The 17227-nt window shown below is 39.1% G+C and overlaps 1 protein-coding gene across 1 annotated transcript in view; it reads left to right on the top strand.

The window, feature by feature from the left end:
* Positions 1–15900, top strand: part of atrx (ATRX chromatin remodeler) — a 225058-nt gene extending 209158 nt beyond the window's left edge. Inside the window, 5 exon segments of the mRNA XM_055644141.1 lie at positions 4720–4869; positions 5773–5898; positions 7158–7253; positions 10510–10638; positions 12890–15900. Of these exon segments, the coding sequence (XP_055500116.1) occupies positions 4720–4869; positions 5773–5898; positions 7158–7253; positions 10510–10638; positions 12890–13189 (801 nt within the window). The 3' untranslated portion in view covers positions 13190–15900.
* The last annotated feature ends 1327 nt before the right edge of the window (positions 15901–17227 follow it).

The following is a 17227-nucleotide window of genomic DNA, read 5'->3' as shown; positions in this document are numbered from 1 at the left end:
TGGTAAGAGTCATTGGAGACATACCCAATTTCATTTAGCTACAGCTTTGACCATTTAAAAAACATTTTTTTTTTTTTTAATCTGTTGTTTAATGTTTTCCACTAAACTGCTGAGATATTGGTCAAACCTGTCAGCTTTAAATTGTTTGTTCACTACTAAGACCTAACCTTAGGTGCATCTGTCACTGATACAACAGCCTAGTGTTGCTGGTCCCCCCAATATTTGGTAGGTAATCTGCCTTGGATCCTATGCCTTTCATACTTACACAGAATTGGAATCACATGTCCTGCATTTGATTCCCTGTGTGTTCTTGACTAGACGGTATGATTTTTATTCCCTTTACTTTTAACGGTTATATTGATTTGTGCATCAATTAACCTTTTCAATGTCTGAATATCAGTGACAGTTAAAGAATTGTGAGGAGCAATAAGCTTTCCATATTTGACAGGGGGCAAATCTGCACCCATAGCTTAGCCATCTATCAGAGGCTGCCAGGGTATTTCAAGGCAGACCTTTGGTATACATAGATACATAGACCATACAGTTTGAGACAAAGACCCATCATTTATTTATTTGCCCCTACTCCACAATTTGAGATTTGCAATAAAATAAATCATGTGGTAAAACGTGCACATTGTCAGATTTTATTAAAGGGATTTTTTACACATTTTGGTTTCACCATGTAGAAATTACACCTGTGTTTATACATAGTCCGCCCATTTCAGGGCACCATAATGTTTGGGGCACATGGCTTCACAAGATTTTGTAATTGCACAGGTGTGTTTAAATGCTTCCTTAATGTAGGTATAAGAGAGCTCTCAGCACCTAGTCTTTCCATCGCCTTTGGAAACTTTGTTGCTGTTTATCATGAGGACCAAAGTTGTACCAATGAAAGTCAAAGAAGCCATTATGAGAAACAAGAATAAAACTGTTAGAGACATCAGCCAAACCTTAGGCTTACCAAAATCAACTGTCTGGAACATCATTAAGAAGAAAGAGAGCACTTGGTGACCTTACTAGTCGCAAAGGGACTGGCAGGCCACGGAAGACCTCCACAGCTGATGACTGAAGAATCCTCTCTATACTAAAGAAAAATCCCCAAACACCTGCCCGACAGATCAAAACACTCTTCAGGAGTCAGGTGTGGATTTGTCAATGACCACTCTCTGCAGAAGAGTTCATGAACAGAAATACAGAGGCTACAGTGCAAACCACTGGTTAGCCGCATAAGTAAGATGGCCAGGTTACAGTTTGCCAAGAAGTACCTAAAAGAGCAACCACAGTTCTGGAAAAGGTCTTGTGGACAGATGAGATGAAAATCAACTTATATCAGAGTGATGGCAAGAGCAAAAGGATGGAGGAGTGAAGGAACTGCCCAAGATCCAAAGCATACCACCTCATCTGTGAAACACGGTGGTGGGGTTGTTATGGCCTGCGCATGCATGGCTACTGAAGGTACTGGCTCGCTTATCTTCATTGATGATACAACTGCTGATGGTAGTAGCATAATGAATTCTGAAGTGTAAAGACACATCTATTCTGCTCAAGTTCAAACAAATGCCTCAAAACTCATTGGCCGGCAGTTCATTCTACAGCAAGACAGTGATCCCAAACATTCTGCTAAAGCAACAAATTAGGTTTTCAATGCTAAAAAATGGTCAATTCTTGAGTGGCCAAGTCAATCACCCGATCTGAACCCAATTGAGCATGCCTTTTATATGCCGAAGAGAAAACTGAAGGGCACTAGCCCCCAAAACAGGCATAAACTAAAGATGGCTGCAATACAGGCATGTCAGAGCATCACCAGAGAAGACCCCCAGCAACGTGTATAAACACTGCTATAATTTCAACATGGTGAAACCAAAATGTATAAAAATGGTCTTTATTAAAATCTGACAATGTGCACTTTAACCAAATGTGATTTTTTTCATCTATTACAGATCTCAAATTGTGGAGTACAGAGGCAAATAAATAAATGATGGGTCTTTGTCCCAAACATTATGGAAGGCACTGTGGGTGCATGAGCAGTCCTTTGTGCCAACACCATCATTCAATGTGATCATGTCTGATCATCCACAATCAGTACCCCGTTCCTGCCTTCTCCCCATATTCCTTGATTCCGCTACCCCTAAGAGCTCTATCTAACTCTTTTGAATACATCCATTGATTCGGCCTCCACTGCCTTCTGTGGCAGAGAATTCCACAAATTCACAACTGTGTGAAAAAGTATTTCCGCATCTCAGTTCTAAATGGCCTACCCCTTATTCTCAAACTGGCCCCTGGTTCTGGACTCCCCCAACATCGGGAACATGTTTCCTGCATCTATTTTATGTTTCTATAAGATACCCTCTAATCCTTCTAAATTCTGGTGAATACAAGCCCAGTCGCTCCATTCTTCCATCATATGACAGTCCCGCCATCCCGCGAATTAACCTCGTGAACCTACGTTCAATAGCAAGAATGATCTTCCCTCAATTTAGGAGACCAAAACTGCACGCAATACTCCAGGTGTGGTCATCCGAGAAGGACCTCTTTGCTGCTATACTCAACTCCTCTCGTTATGAAGGCCAACATGCCATTAGCTTTCTTCACTGCCTGCCTGGTTCATTCACTGCCTTATTACACATCCTGAGACCTTGACACCACTGGGCTCCCATTATGCAACACAGAGCCTTGCAAGAGCCAGCTAGCTTCATTATTCCTGTTGTGTTTTTGCTACTAACCAATTTCTTAGTGGAGTAAAGTTTAGTTTATTGTCACATGTACAGAGGTACAGTGAAAGGCTTTTGTTACATGCTATCCAGTCAGCAGAAATTGAACTATGCTGACCAACTATCCATTTTTGCAGTCCTTGGATCAATATTAGCTTCTACTGTAAAATGGGATTATCATCCATTCCAAACATGTTCATGCTAATTCTAATGCTTGGTTTGAGAACAGCTCCATCCAAGACTGCAAGATATTGCAGAAAATTTTGGATACAACCATCACACAAACCAACCTCCCTGCCATTGACGCCATTTATACCTCGCGCTTACTCGGCAAGGCCAGCAACATGATGAAGAGCAAGTCGCACCCTGGCCACTCCCTCTTCTCCCCTCTCCCAGCTGACAACAATATAGAAGTGTGAAAAAGCAGACCTCCAGATTCAGGGACAGTTTCAGGCAACTGAACCATACTACCGCAACTAGAGAGCAGTCCTGAGCTACTATCTACCTCATTGAGGACCCTCGGAGTACCTTTGATATGACAGACACAAAATGTTGGAGTAACTCAGTGGGACAGGCAGCATCTCTGGAGAGAAGGAATGGGTGACGTTTTGAGGTCGAGACCCTTCTTCAGATCTGACATTACTGGCTTTACCTTGCCCTGAATTAAATTCCCTTATCATGTATCTACACTTTGAATGGCTTGATTGTATTCATGTATTGTCTTTCCGCTGACTGGTTTGCATGCAACAATAGCTTTTCACTGGGTCTCAGGACACATGACAATAAACTAATTCCATGGGCTTCTGCTTGTTCCTTTTTATGAATTGTTGGCAGACTCATTTTCATGAAGGAAGCAAACAATTGCTCCATGCACAATTGTGTTATCTATATTAATACATTAATTTTCTTCAGGGGAGGCATGTGGCGCAGTGGTGGAGTTGCTACTTGACAGCGCCAGAGACCCGGGTTAGATCGTGACCACGGGAACTGTCTGTACGGAGTTTGTACGTTCTCCCCATAACCGTGTGGGTTTTCTCCGGTTCCCTCCCACACTCCAAAGACGTACAGGTTTGTAGGTTAATTGGCTTTGGCATAATTGTAAATTGTCCCTAGAGTATGTAGGATAGTGTTAGTGTGCAGGGATTGCTGGTCAGTGCGGACTTGGGCTGAAAGGCCTGTTTCCGCGCTGTGTCTCTAAACTTTAAAAAAAAAATCAAATGCATTTTTTAATTTTCCTGATAAGAAAATGTTTAATAATGCCTAAAAGATATCAGATAGGATTAGAATGTTAGAAGTGAACTTTGTCTGGCCCCAATGTTTCATACTAGTTTGGGAAGAAACTAAAGCATGATTGAGCATTTTGCAGTGGATAACTTCTTTGAAAAACAATTTTATTCAATATCTTTGACTTCAAATTTCCAGTTACCTATTGCTTTAATTCTGTAACTCACTTCCACACTTGTCTTCAGCTCAAGGCATGACAAGGAGCAGCATCTCACCTTGTGGTCTGTGCCAGCTGTTCAGGACTTGACGGTAGGCGCAAAATGCTGGAGTAACTCAGCGAGGTCAGACAGCATTTCTGGAGAGAAGGAATGGGTGACATTTCATGTCGAGCCCCTTCTTCAAACTTGACATTGAGTTAAACTATTTCAGAAATTAAGCATTTCCAGTCTTTGTAATTTCCACTTTTTGTGTTCTCACTTTTCAGCTGGGTGTTTTACAACTTGTATGTCTTCTCTAGCTTGCATTCCATCCATGTATCCCTTTGGCCACTCTTTAATTATGCTCCACCACCGCTTTTTAAATAAATGTTAATTTTGAATCTCTCTCCACAGATCCTGCTTGTCCTGATCACATCAGCCTATTTTTTAAGATTCCAGTATACACAGTATTTGTGTTTGTATTTTGCACTCATGTTTTTAATGTTTTTATTACTTTAAAAATGATTTCGCAAATGTCCAGAAAATAGCCTAGTAGATAATTTATATATATATTTTTTTTTTTAAAGGATCATATTTTAGCAGAAATACTTAAAAACCAGAAAGATTACCTTGTTGGTTACCATGAACATGACTCGCTTTTAGACCATAAGGAGGAAGAAGAGCTATCTGAGGCGGACCGTAAAGCAGCATGGGCTGAATATGAAGCAGAAAAGAAGGTAAGCAACTTGTCGATTAACTGAGCAGCATCACAGGCATACATTTCCAGGAGATTTTCTAATTTGGTCTAAAATGGTAATTCTATAGCAAACTTAAAAGGAGATATAAATCTCTTTGTAAAACAAAAAGCTAAAAAGTATCTTTTGATTATTTAAAAATTGGATTCTCCTAAGTTTTCCAGACTGAGTGGAAACTATTACCCATTCAGATGAGTACAGCAATACTCTTGTAGATTAAATCAATCAAATCACTCAGCTGTTGAATAAAACAAAGCTACATTTTGGGAGCATGTTTTTGGATCTGCCTCCAGTGACTGGCAAATACAAAGGTTCTGTGTAAATTCTGTACAAAGAGAGGGATGATCAGAGGAAATACAGGACATGATCATTAAATTCATAACATGCAAGATGTTATGTCTCTTTGTATTCAGCTGCAATCTTAGTAATTGCACAGGAAATTTGGATATACATTTCCTTTGATAAAATGGTCAATGTTGTGCATAAATTTCAGCATTGTTTGCAAATTATTTTATCACAGGGCATTCCAGCCCATCAATGAACAAGAATAAGACACTTCACTCTCACTAAAATCAGATGTTTTCTGATAATACGAAAATGATGCTCCCTAAGCAAGCTCTGGTCACAAAGAGCTTATGGAGCTAACCATTGATTTTTGAGCTACCCTTTTTTACATCCCTCCTCTTAGGATGCAAAGTATTTGATGATATAAATACTGGGAAGGAAATTTACATGGATAATTTCTGTTTCATTACAATCTGCTTATGGAAATGATGTGCTTTGTACAGTTGTCAAATGACTCGATAGAGTTGGTGCTTTTGGTGTTTCATATTACTTACCATTTCAGAATGATAAACCTGGCTTTTTCTCCTTCCTTACTTCCAGGGTATCTCCTTGCGAACTAATGTTGCGACTGGGATTAATTTCCCTGGTGCCAATTTCACCTTGCAGGCTACACATTTTCCTTTCAACGTAGCAACTTTGTCGGCAATGAGTAATCAACAGCTGGAGGTGGGTAATCTGATCCACATGTAACTGATGTTCCCAACATCTTGATGGTTGGGTGATTATGTGAGGTTCAAAGCACTATCTATTAAAATTAATCTGGTATAATATAATAGTTGCACCATAAGAGGAAGCACAATTTAATAAATTCTCAGTAGAATTCCACATTTTTCGTGGTAAAATGCTTCAAGCACTGAAAAAATAGCTTTTTTTTGGTTTTGTTGTATCCTTATTCACACTATGGCTAAACAACTTTAGAGTGGCGCAGTGGTAGAGTTGCTGCCTTGTACTTTCTCCCTGTGACCGTGTGGATTCCTCCCACTTTCCCAAGACGTGCAGATTTGTAGGCTAATTGGCTTCTGTAAATTGTCACTAGTGTGGGATAGAAATTGTGTTCAGGTGATCACTAGTTTGCACAGACTCGGTGGGTCAAAGGGTCTGTTTCCATGCTGTATCTCCAAACTAAACTGCATACTGTGGTGCAGTTGGTAGACGTGCTGCCTCACGGCAGCAGAGACCCGGGTACATCCTGACCTTGGGTGCTGTCTGTGTGGAGTTTGCAAGTTCTTCCTGTGACCGCATGGCTTTCCTCTGGGCACAGTCCTATTGTGAAAGGGTGATGGATGGTCAGTGTGAACTTGGTGTGCTGAAGGGCCTGTTTCCATACTGTATCACTAAACTAAACTGAAGGCAGGTATTTGGCTTGAGGTCTTGCCATGGAACTCATTCTGGGGTCTTTTTTTTAGTTAGTGCAGCATTCAATTATTGTTACTTCTTACCTCCTTCCAAGCATTGTGGAGTTTGGATAGTGATACAGGGTTGATAATGTGTGAACATTATGCTTATGGGTCAGATGGTTTGATTAGAAGTAGGATTTCTGATTTCATTATCATTCCATGTTCGAAATCTCAGTGTTGAAGTTAATCAAATTGCATAGTTCTTCACTCTTTGAAATATGATTCGCATAATATACCCATTGTCGGATCAGAATAAGGTGCTTTAGCAATGCTAGTCAAACCGATGTGAAAAATAGATGGTATGTGAGGATCTTGTCTTGAATCATAAAAAAATGTAAATATTCTGATTTATCTAGTAATTCTGTTCATTTAATGGGTGTGATTATAGAGATTGATCCTTTTTTTTTTGCATACAAAGATTAAGTATTTATGTCAAGTAAAAACTGGAAGCATTAAATATTTACACAAAAAAAAATCTAATTGTGGACTTGTTCCTGCTGACTCCGATGACCTTTCTCCATCTTTAAGGATCTTATAAACCAAGGCAGAGAGAAAGTAGTCGAAGCAAGTACAAGCATAGCAGGTGTGAGAGCAGAGGCTCTTGAAGACCTAATTGCACAAGTGGTAAGAAATGTAAATACTTATCCCAAAGTCTTAAATGTAAATGACTTTCTAATAATGTACTTTTTGCCATCAAAAGGTCATGCAATGATGCTTTGGTCAAAGTCTTAAAAGTGGTGCATGATGAATTTTCTCATGCAACCTTCTTCAAAGCACTTGAAAGATGTAGAAACATATTTAATGAAAACAGTGCTCAATTTTAATACCATTAATTTTGTTAGTGTCTAGAAGAGCTGCTGCCTTCTAGCGCCAGAGACCCCGATTTAATCCTAACCTCTGGTGCTGTCTGTGTGTGTTTGCACGTTCTTCCTATGCCCATGTAGGTTTCATCGGGGTGCTCCGGTTTCATCCCACAGACGTGCAATTTTGTAGGTTAATTGGCCACTGTAAATTTCCCCTAATGTGTAGAGATGAGAGTGGGATTAATCGGAATCAGAATCACACTTTATTCACCAAGTATGTTTTGCAGCATATGAGGAATTCCATTGGCCAGGTCAGTCGTACAATTAAAAGCAACAGACTCAAAAACACATTTTAACATGAACATCCACCACAGTGACTCCTACACATTCCTCACTGTGATGAAAGGCAAAATAAAGTTCCAAGTCCTTCCTTTGTTCTCCCTCGGTCGTGGGCCTCTGGCCCCCGTTGACGGGACGATCTTGACTCCGTGTCGAGGCGTTCAGCTCCTGCATCAGGGGAATGTCAGCTTACCCGCGCCGGGCGATCGAACCTCGCGTCGGGTGGCTGGTCGAGCTTTCCGCGGTGTTGGAGTTCCTAACTACCCTCTCCTGAGACTGCGAGCCCTTGATGGTAAGTCCACGGTGATCGTGGTGGGAGCGATCCCAGGCAAGGGATTCGCTCGTTAAGTCTGCGCCCCGCCGTGGGGCTCACGACAGTCCGAGGAGGCTGCAGAGCCCGGAGAATGGAATCTGAAAATTGATCACATCTCCGGGAAGGTAGGAACTTGAAAAAAAGTTTCCCCCGATCCCCTCCCCCCTCCCCCCACACAAAACATACCGAAGAACATTAAAACAAGCTTTTAACGCACTAAAAAATAACAAAAAGAAAGAAAAAACAAACAGACTGCCAGCAGGGCTGCCATCTCCCCGGCGTCCCTGGTAGTCAAAAGAACTAGTGTAATGGGTGACCGATGATCAGCGTTGTCCCGGTGTTTCTATGGTGTATCTCTGAACTTGCTGATTGTGCTTACATAATTTAGACCGAATTATGATATTTATGAATAATGAGGATTGTTATTACTCATTAAATAATAGAAGTACTGCAATAAATGTGCTATTATGGTCTGAGAGGAACTGTTTTAAATTTCTGTTTTGTGTATAATACCCTGTTGCCCTTTTAGTTAAACAACTGCAGTACGGTATTATTATGATTTTCTAAATATCCTGCTACTACTTCCTTAATATTAGATATTACAATTTAGCAACTAAATATCTTGATTTAATGAGTTAATTTCCTTATTCATGTCTCCCTCCTTTCTAGAATAGGAGTTACATTTGTGTTTTTCCACTTTGCTAGGAATTTTCCAGAATATAGGAATTTGAGAATATCATAACCAATGCGTGTGCTATCACTTAGACAATAGACAATAGGTGCAGGAGTAGGCCATTCGGCCCTTCGAGCCAGCACTGCCATTCAATGTGATAATTGTTGATCCCCAATCAGTACCCTGTTCCCGCCTTCTCCCCATATCCCCTGACTGCTATCTTTAAGAGTCCAATCTAGCTCTCTCTTGAAAGTATCCAGAGAACCGGCCTCCGCCGCCCTCTGAGGCAGAGAATTCCACACTCACAACTCTGTGTGAATTACTTTTAGCATTGCATAGAAGCAGGCACAAAGCCCAGGGAATATGTGAGCCGTTTATCTCTCAGATAGCCTGATAGTTTTTCTCTACTGATTTGTATTAAGTTCTTCACTTCCTTCTTGATTGTGAATTTTCCATTATTATGTCAAAAATGGGAATATTCACTAGAATAGAAGTTACATAAGTCCTTATGATTTCATCACATTTAATTCTGAACGTTTACAACCGAATGTATAAAGCAGTCCACATCTCCATTCAGCAAGACCTAGACAATACTCAACCATGGACTGATAAGTGGCAAGTAATATTCATGCTGCAAAATTGTCAGACGTTTTGGCAGTCAGTGCCAAGGCCATTACTGACTTACCCCCATCCTGGTGATCACCAGTAACTCAACCAGACCAGCCATGTAAATGCTGTGGGGTTCAAGAGCAGTTCAGAGGGGGGTTATCCCACACCATGTCTCTGATACCCTCAGTCTTTTCACCATCAACAAGGCACAAGTAAGGAGGGACAGAATATTTTCGATTTGCCTGGACATGTGCAGTTCCATCACCACTAAAACCATGGCACCATCCTAACAGACAAATCAGCCAACTTGTTTGGTATCTCATGCACTACCTTAAACATGCATTGCCTCCACAATTGGACAAATGAATGCAATGTGAACAATCTACAAAATGCACTGCAGGTATTTGCCAATTACTCTGGCAGCAGCTCCCAAATCTGTGACCTCTCCCACCCAGAGTTTCCAGCACATAAGAACACTGCCAGCTGTAAGGTGCCCTCCAAGTGGCACATTTTTCTGACTGGGAACTGTATTGCTCTTGCTCCTTTGTCCCTACCTGCCCAACAGCGTGGTGGGATTACAGTGTAGCCAATCGTAGTGGGCTATTGACTACTTCTGTCTTTTGACTTGTTTCCTTTGCTCATACTCATTCCGATCCAAAATTATTCTTTATATCTTGATGTTCTGTGTCAACGTTAGCTTTTACTACTGCATTGATACCCTGAATTAAAAGAACAACTCCATTTCCTTTTTCTTTTAAGTTATTTTTGCAAAATATCAAGAATAACCAAATATTACATAAACAAACCTCTTAAGTTAAGAAAATAACTGATGTAATTGTTTTTGACTTTTTTTCTTAAACTCTGCTGTTATGTGCGAAGGAAAGATATACAATGTTTAAGATATGAATGCTAATTCTAGATTTTAATTCATAGTCACAGCTGATTTATTTCAGATAAGTATTCTTTTGCTGTGTGTTATGCTCATTGAATATGGAAATTGTCTTTAAAATCACTTGTAGATTTTAAAAATCATGTGTCAGGAGACATTTAAGGAAACTGCTGCAAAACATACTGTACGCTGTTAGTTTTTGTTAGCTCTCCTATTCCAGGTTTGCAGTATTTTTAATAGCTGCTTTTCTTTAGTGGAAAGAGAATCCCAGCCTGACTGAAGACCAGGTTCAAGCAGTATCACTCACCAAACAAGTAACCCAAGAGTTGGAAATTAAACGAAGAGAAGCTATGTACAATGATATCCTTTCAAAACAGCAGCTGGTAAGATCTTTTGGTCACTGAAACCTGTTTTTAACGAACAAGCACCCTGGTTCATGTAACAAAAATCTTTTCAATCTTTATTCTAGCAGCCGTATGTGATATGGGCGAGCTCCTGTTTTGCTACATCTACCCATGCCAGTTTCTTATCTAGGAAGTTAAGCACCTCTTTGTCCATTAAAATAAGTGTTCCAAGTGATTGGTTTTGAACATTTGGAAAGGAAAGGTTTAGAGGATATGAGCCAAATGAAGACAAGTGGGACTAGTGTAGATGGGACATCTGTCGGCATGGGCAAGGTGGGCTGAAGGACCTTATTCCATGCTGTATAGTCATGATGATTTTTAAAATCTCAGTAGTAATGAGGAAATTATTAAAGGAACTTGACATTTTATAGCTGTATCTTATCTTGTCTTTACATTAAAATACATTTCTATAACTTTTTTAATTCAATTCAATTCAATGAACTTTATTTATCCGTAAGGAACTTTAGTTTCTGCAGCCATACAACAAAAATAAACAATTTTACAAGACACACAACCAACTCAATTCACACAGACATCCATCACAGTGAATCTCCTCCCCACTGTGATGGAAGGCAAAGTCTGTCTCCCCTGCTCTCCATCCTCTCCCAATGTTTAAGCCCCCAGCGGGCGATGGTAAGTTCCGCGGCCGTTAAGGCCGCGCCGGTGATGTAAGGCCCTGCTCCGGGTCTTAATGTTGGAGCCCCCGGCGGGTGATGGCAAGTCCCGCGGCCGTTAAAGCCACGCCGGGCGATGTCAGGCCTCGCTCAGGGTCGTTTTCAGCCCCGCAACTCGGGCAGGAGAAGCTGCCGCCGCGGGAGCTCCGAAAAGCGGTCTCCCACCAGGGACACGCAAGCTCCCAACGTCACCGTCCACAGGCCTGCAGCTGGAGCCTCCGAAGCCCCGAAGTCCAGCCGCAGCAAACTTCACATTGAACGGTACAAAAATGTTTAAAGGACAGACGGACTGCAGGGGCCGCTGCTGTGAGGCACTGCCGTAACTTGATGACTGTGAACAAAGCTTCAAATAGTTAAAAGTATAGGAAAATCGAGACATAATCACAACATTTATTTACCCCTCTAAATTACTTCACAATTTTTCAATATATCCTACCGCACAAGTTAAAAGAACGGGTGTGAATGCAATATGTCGCTTCAAAAACGTTTTTTTTCTGAGGAATATGCAAAGGCATTAAAAGCTATGTTCTGTCATTTTAGAATTGTTCATTTTAATATTTTTACTTAAATTTATCAGAAAAATATATGTTAAACAGAAGGAAATAAACCTTTTCCAAATGGCCACTAAATTAAGTCTTTCCACTTCTGCTTATAATTTATTTATTAAGAACCTGATAAACTGATATTTCGCTCTCATAACTGGACTATTTATATTTTCGTGATAGTCCTGCATCATAATAAAAATCACTTGATTAGTTCTTGTTGGACTGGAATTATTGAACAACCAAGGAGAGCTGATTTTTTTCAGGAACTCATTTGTAGGAGCTGCTGTTGCACAAAATGTCTGTTAAATTTTCACTTAGGTTTTTTTTAATTTTCCTCTGCAGGAAGCAGAATTTAAACAATTTTATTTTTTTCAAAACCCAAGATTACCCTCATAGCACTTCCTAAGGAAAGCAAGCATCTAATGTAGCAGGCTGTGGGGATGGATGTTAACCAAATCACCTTGATTTCTAAGCTGCCTTTTACAAGAGTAGCCAATACTTTTATTAGCTAAAATCATTCATTATAACTAACAATTTTCTGGGTCTCATATTCAACGCTGAAATGAATCTTAACAAGTGAACTCTTGAATAAAAGGACACATCTTCAGAAAGGAGATGAGGAGCAATTTATTTGGTCATAGAGTGGTGAATTTGTGGAATTCATTGTCACAGATGGCTGTGGAGGCCAAGTCATTGGGGATTTTCAAAGTGGAGATTGACAGGTTCTTGATTAGTAAGGCAGTCAAAAGTTATGGGGAAAAGGCAGGGGAATTAGGTTGAGAGGGAAAGATAAATCAGCAAGGATGGAATGTCAGAGTAGACTCTGAGCTGAATGGCTTAATTCTGCTCCTATGACATGAACTATGCCAACAATATGCAGACAGGTAACAGTGAAAATAGGGATTTTCAGAAACTTGGATTTGGATTTGTGAATTGCCCTTTCAGGACATTTTTACATCAGTTTGAATCCTGCATGCAATTTGCATTCTAATTTCTTTGTTTTATTTACAGCTGATCCGTTCAGTACAGCAAATATTAATGAGCCGAAGGCAGCATCAGATTAACCAGATGGCACAACAGCAACCGTACCCGATGTCGCCACTTTTAAACCAATTTATGGCTGCAAGAAATGCTGGCCCAATGCTTAGTTATCCACACATCGACCTAAGAGGACTGCCTATGTATTCACAAACTGCATCTGGTATGCGGCCACCTCCTTTGCAGAGGGCACCACCTATACCCATGCAGATGAAGGGACAGTCTCCTGGCCCCCCACAACTGAAACAAGGAGTACAAAATTCAAAAAATTAGCCATTGTTATAAGAGATTTTACCAGATAACAAAAACATAATATTGTGCCTTTGCTATGGTAGCAAGCACATTTCTGAACTGAAAAAAAAACAGGTGACCAATTTATAACTGGGACACTACTTGAGTGCATAGATTGGTGCTGAGATATTCAGTGGTAATACTGTCATAGGAGATTCTGAAGAATCTTGAAACATTGTACATAGCCTGAAGAAATATGTGATTGGTGAGGAAGAGAACCAGTTTTCTTCCACCTTTATTTTTCCTTATGCCATTTTGTTAAATTTGATGTATCTGAGCAATTTGAAATGGTTTGGGGAAGTGGGAAGGCCAGATTCACTGACCCACAAAAACGTCAGTCTTCTCATTTGCTTATGAATAACAGGAATAAGCCCAAGTTGATAAAAGGACAAATCATTCTTGTTACCCCTTCCAGAAATATAATTGGGTGATAATGCTTGATCAGAGCTAACGTCAAGATTTTCACCCCATGTCAACTGAATTTTTCCATCTCTTGTTCCAAAACAGGAAAATTTCTGAACTTCTAAAAGATTCTAGAACAGGTTATCTTAGATGAATCAAGATGTTTGCAAGTTTCATTGGTAATAGTTATGAATGTCAATTCATATTTCTAAATAAAGCCTGTTTTCTTAGAAATTGATGTTGATTCTTTTGCAGTCCCACTATTCAGTATATTAATTTAGTGATTTTTTTTGTTTCAGTCTCTAGTGCAAATTACATTGCTTTCATTCTACAGCCTAATTAGTTGCCAGCAAACCCAATTTGGAGTTAAATTCCTCTTGCAATTACGTCAAAACTTTTACCTTGGATATAAACTTACTGCCTGGATATCTTTAAATGTAGAGGAACTGGAAAGTATCATTTATCAAGTCTTCACCAAATGTTGATTCCATTAATGTAACTTTGTGTATATGTTACTTGGCTGTAATTGGTCTCTATCCTATGTATGCCATCCTGTTCAGTCACATCTCCATTCTGATTGTGTAATTCCTGATTGCTTAGAATGACACCTTCGGATCCTTTCTGGTGCGGGTTTTGCCAGTGTCAGGGAATTCTCTCTTGACATCTGCAGATCTCTGTAGTCAGTGGTCGGCCTCGGCGTGAGCACAAATTGCTATTCCTTGTATTCCTGTGAATAAAATGTAACTGTCCTTGGAACAATTATTTATCAGTGTGTTCAGCAACATTATTGTACTAACAAATGATCTCTTCATTTAGTCATTCCCACTGCTATTAATTCATTTCATTTCCTCAATTGGAATAAGGATCTGTCTCTGATGATCAACTATATACCTAACTGTCCCATCAGGACTGAGATTAACACTTTATTTATCCCTGACAACCTTAGAAGCCAGCATCCAGCTCCCGTGATTTGCATTTATTACTTGCATGGTAACTAAACACTTTTATTTTATGCAGAGATTACTATTGCCTGCTTGCTTCTAGATTTGATGTTTCATCTGCTACAGATAACAGGACCCTAAAGATTGAAACTGTTGGTTCCCTAAATTCATTAAATTATTGAATGTGATTTGTACATCTACGCGTATGAGAGATATTTGGCCACAACCTCCATTCACCGGTCTCCAAGGAAAAATCTTCTTCTCAGTGCACAGATGACTAACTTCCTGTATAGATTAAACCTGATCTAAATCGGTGATGCTAAACAATGCGCATTCTGCTTTTGGCACCAGAAAGCAATTATTAATGTATCCTACATTATTGTCACCATACACATAGAAAATTGATCAGTTGAAGTCAACCTTCAATATCAGGTACAATCCTTGAGGTCATTTAAATCATCTGAAAGACTGGCTGAGGCATCTTGCATTGGTTTTCCATGAAGAAAATCTTAACATTCATTCCAACTGTTAGATACTGCTAGGTCAAACTCCTGTTATATGTTGTTGATTTTGTTTTAATGAGGGGAAGCTCAGTTATCAACCTAGTGAAGTGCTCTTTTGAATAAAAGTTTCTACTCAACCATTTCTATTACCTTTAAGTATTACTAAATAGAGTCAATTTGTGTTTTGTTTTTAGTTCCAAAACAGGGCTACTTATCAACAGTTTATCAGCTAAAATTTTCTTAGGTTTTAGTGGGGAAACAAAGTAATGATGCCATGTAAAGCCTTGGTAGGAACCTGCTGGAAACCCTGATTGTCAACTGTGGTATATGGTGGATGCTTCTCTTCAAAGATTGAAGGACAAGTAATGTAAATTTCAGATTCCTGTCAGGATGTCTGTTTTCATATTTTGTAATCATAACATTTTGTTGCATATGTATGATTAAAGCAGTACAAGCATATTAATATGGTAATGCACATTTATTTTGCACCTATACTGTCATCCAAATGTAAACCAAAAATAAAACTGCTCTGCACTCTGGCTGCAGCTTTGTTAAAATCATTATGATTTAAAGCTATTTAGCTAGTGAAATGATTTATGAAAGATGAATGTTTTCTAATTGCATCAATGATTCATAAGAATATGTTCAAATTACTTGATTAGGAACTTGCAGCAGCAAAATGTAACAGTTTCAAGTTACGCTGTTGTGTAATATGAATGGCAGCTATTTTCTTTCAGTCCATTGTATTTCACTATGCAATTGAAGCAAAATAATAAGCCTCTTGATCTTATTGAAGGATGAGGCTTATCTGGCTGCTAATTTAAAAATAAAATCCATTTGCACAGCAGCTATTGCTTTCAATGGCTTTTTTTTTTAATGAATGGACCATCCACTTTCTCCCTTATCAATTGATCGCCTCTGTGTCCTTCTACTATTAAGTTACTTCAAATGAGCTGAATTGGTTACCCTTTGGTAATTGCTAAATTTGTAATAAGTTCATACCATAACATTTTTCCACAAATTACTGACAAGTTATTTGGGGAGTGGGAGTAGATATACATGTGTACGTTAATGATGTTGTGATAAACATTGTATTTGTTCGTTCAGTGGGATGGCATCTTCAACTGCTTGCTTGGCAACCACATTATTCTCTACCCTCTCCCCCTACCCCACCCCCCTCATCATTATCGAAGTAGCCAGTGACGAGTCATAATCACTTTCATCATTTGCAAATTTGATTTAATATGTAACTAAGTTGGTTGATTTGTCATGGCTTTGTCTTTTGAAGCTTGAAACAATAAAACTAAACACCCATGCAGTGAAGAGAAACTCCAAATGTAATTGGGCAGTGGAATAGTTTTCAGTTCCTTGGTTTTGGTACCCAATGGGTTTTGTTTTCAGTTTTGTTTTCTGCTGTAATTAATTTTCTCTTTTGGAATTGTCTTTTTGTAACAAGAGCGAAAATTACCAGCAGACTTTTTACCAGATATTCTAACAGTACTGCTAACAGATTTTTCCTTTTATTTTCCTTAAATGAAGAGAAAAAATTAAGCCATGGATACCACATTGATGGTATTGAGTTAATACACACATGAATTTTTCAGATGAAATATACAATATAATGTTTGGACTGCTAGGTATGTTTCACTTTAAATTTGCGTTGTACGTTTAAATCTCTCAGACGTACATTTGACCACAAAATAGTTGTGAAATTTATTAAGGTTGTGGTTGGATGACAAACTATATCACCCACACTGTTCATTTTTATAAAGTTAGATGTGATTTACATAGTTGCTGCTGCTTAACTGATAAATATGTTGCAGCTTGTATTACGACTAAAATGGTTAAAAACCCATATTTTCTAACTCGTACTGTCCTTAATTTTGGATGTAAAGCATTCTTTGCTTAGCTACTTGTTTTGTATCAACCGTGCCCTAGTTGAATAGCAAAAAGCAAGCCCTAAGCTATCATAAGCTGTTAAATTCCAATAGCAGTGAAGATGTAACAATCTTGCTTGCTTTATACATTTTAGAAACTGTTTCACCTGTATTTATTTGCCACCGTAAATACTGTAGAACTGATGCAACTTCATCCTATAGGGATTATTGTGTGCCTCTAGCAGCGTGTTTTAATAGAAATTGTAGTGGATGAATAAGTACGCACACTGTGTTGTC

Source organism: Leucoraja erinacea, chromosome 12 (assembly GCF_028641065.1).
Source record: "Leucoraja erinacea ecotype New England chromosome 12, Leri_hhj_1, whole genome shotgun sequence".
In the NCBI taxonomy this organism is placed as follows: domain Eukaryota; kingdom Metazoa; phylum Chordata; class Chondrichthyes; order Rajiformes; family Rajidae; genus Leucoraja; species Leucoraja erinaceus.
The sequence above is the reverse complement of the archived record's forward strand: the minus strand, read 5'-3'. Positions and strand labels throughout refer to the sequence as shown.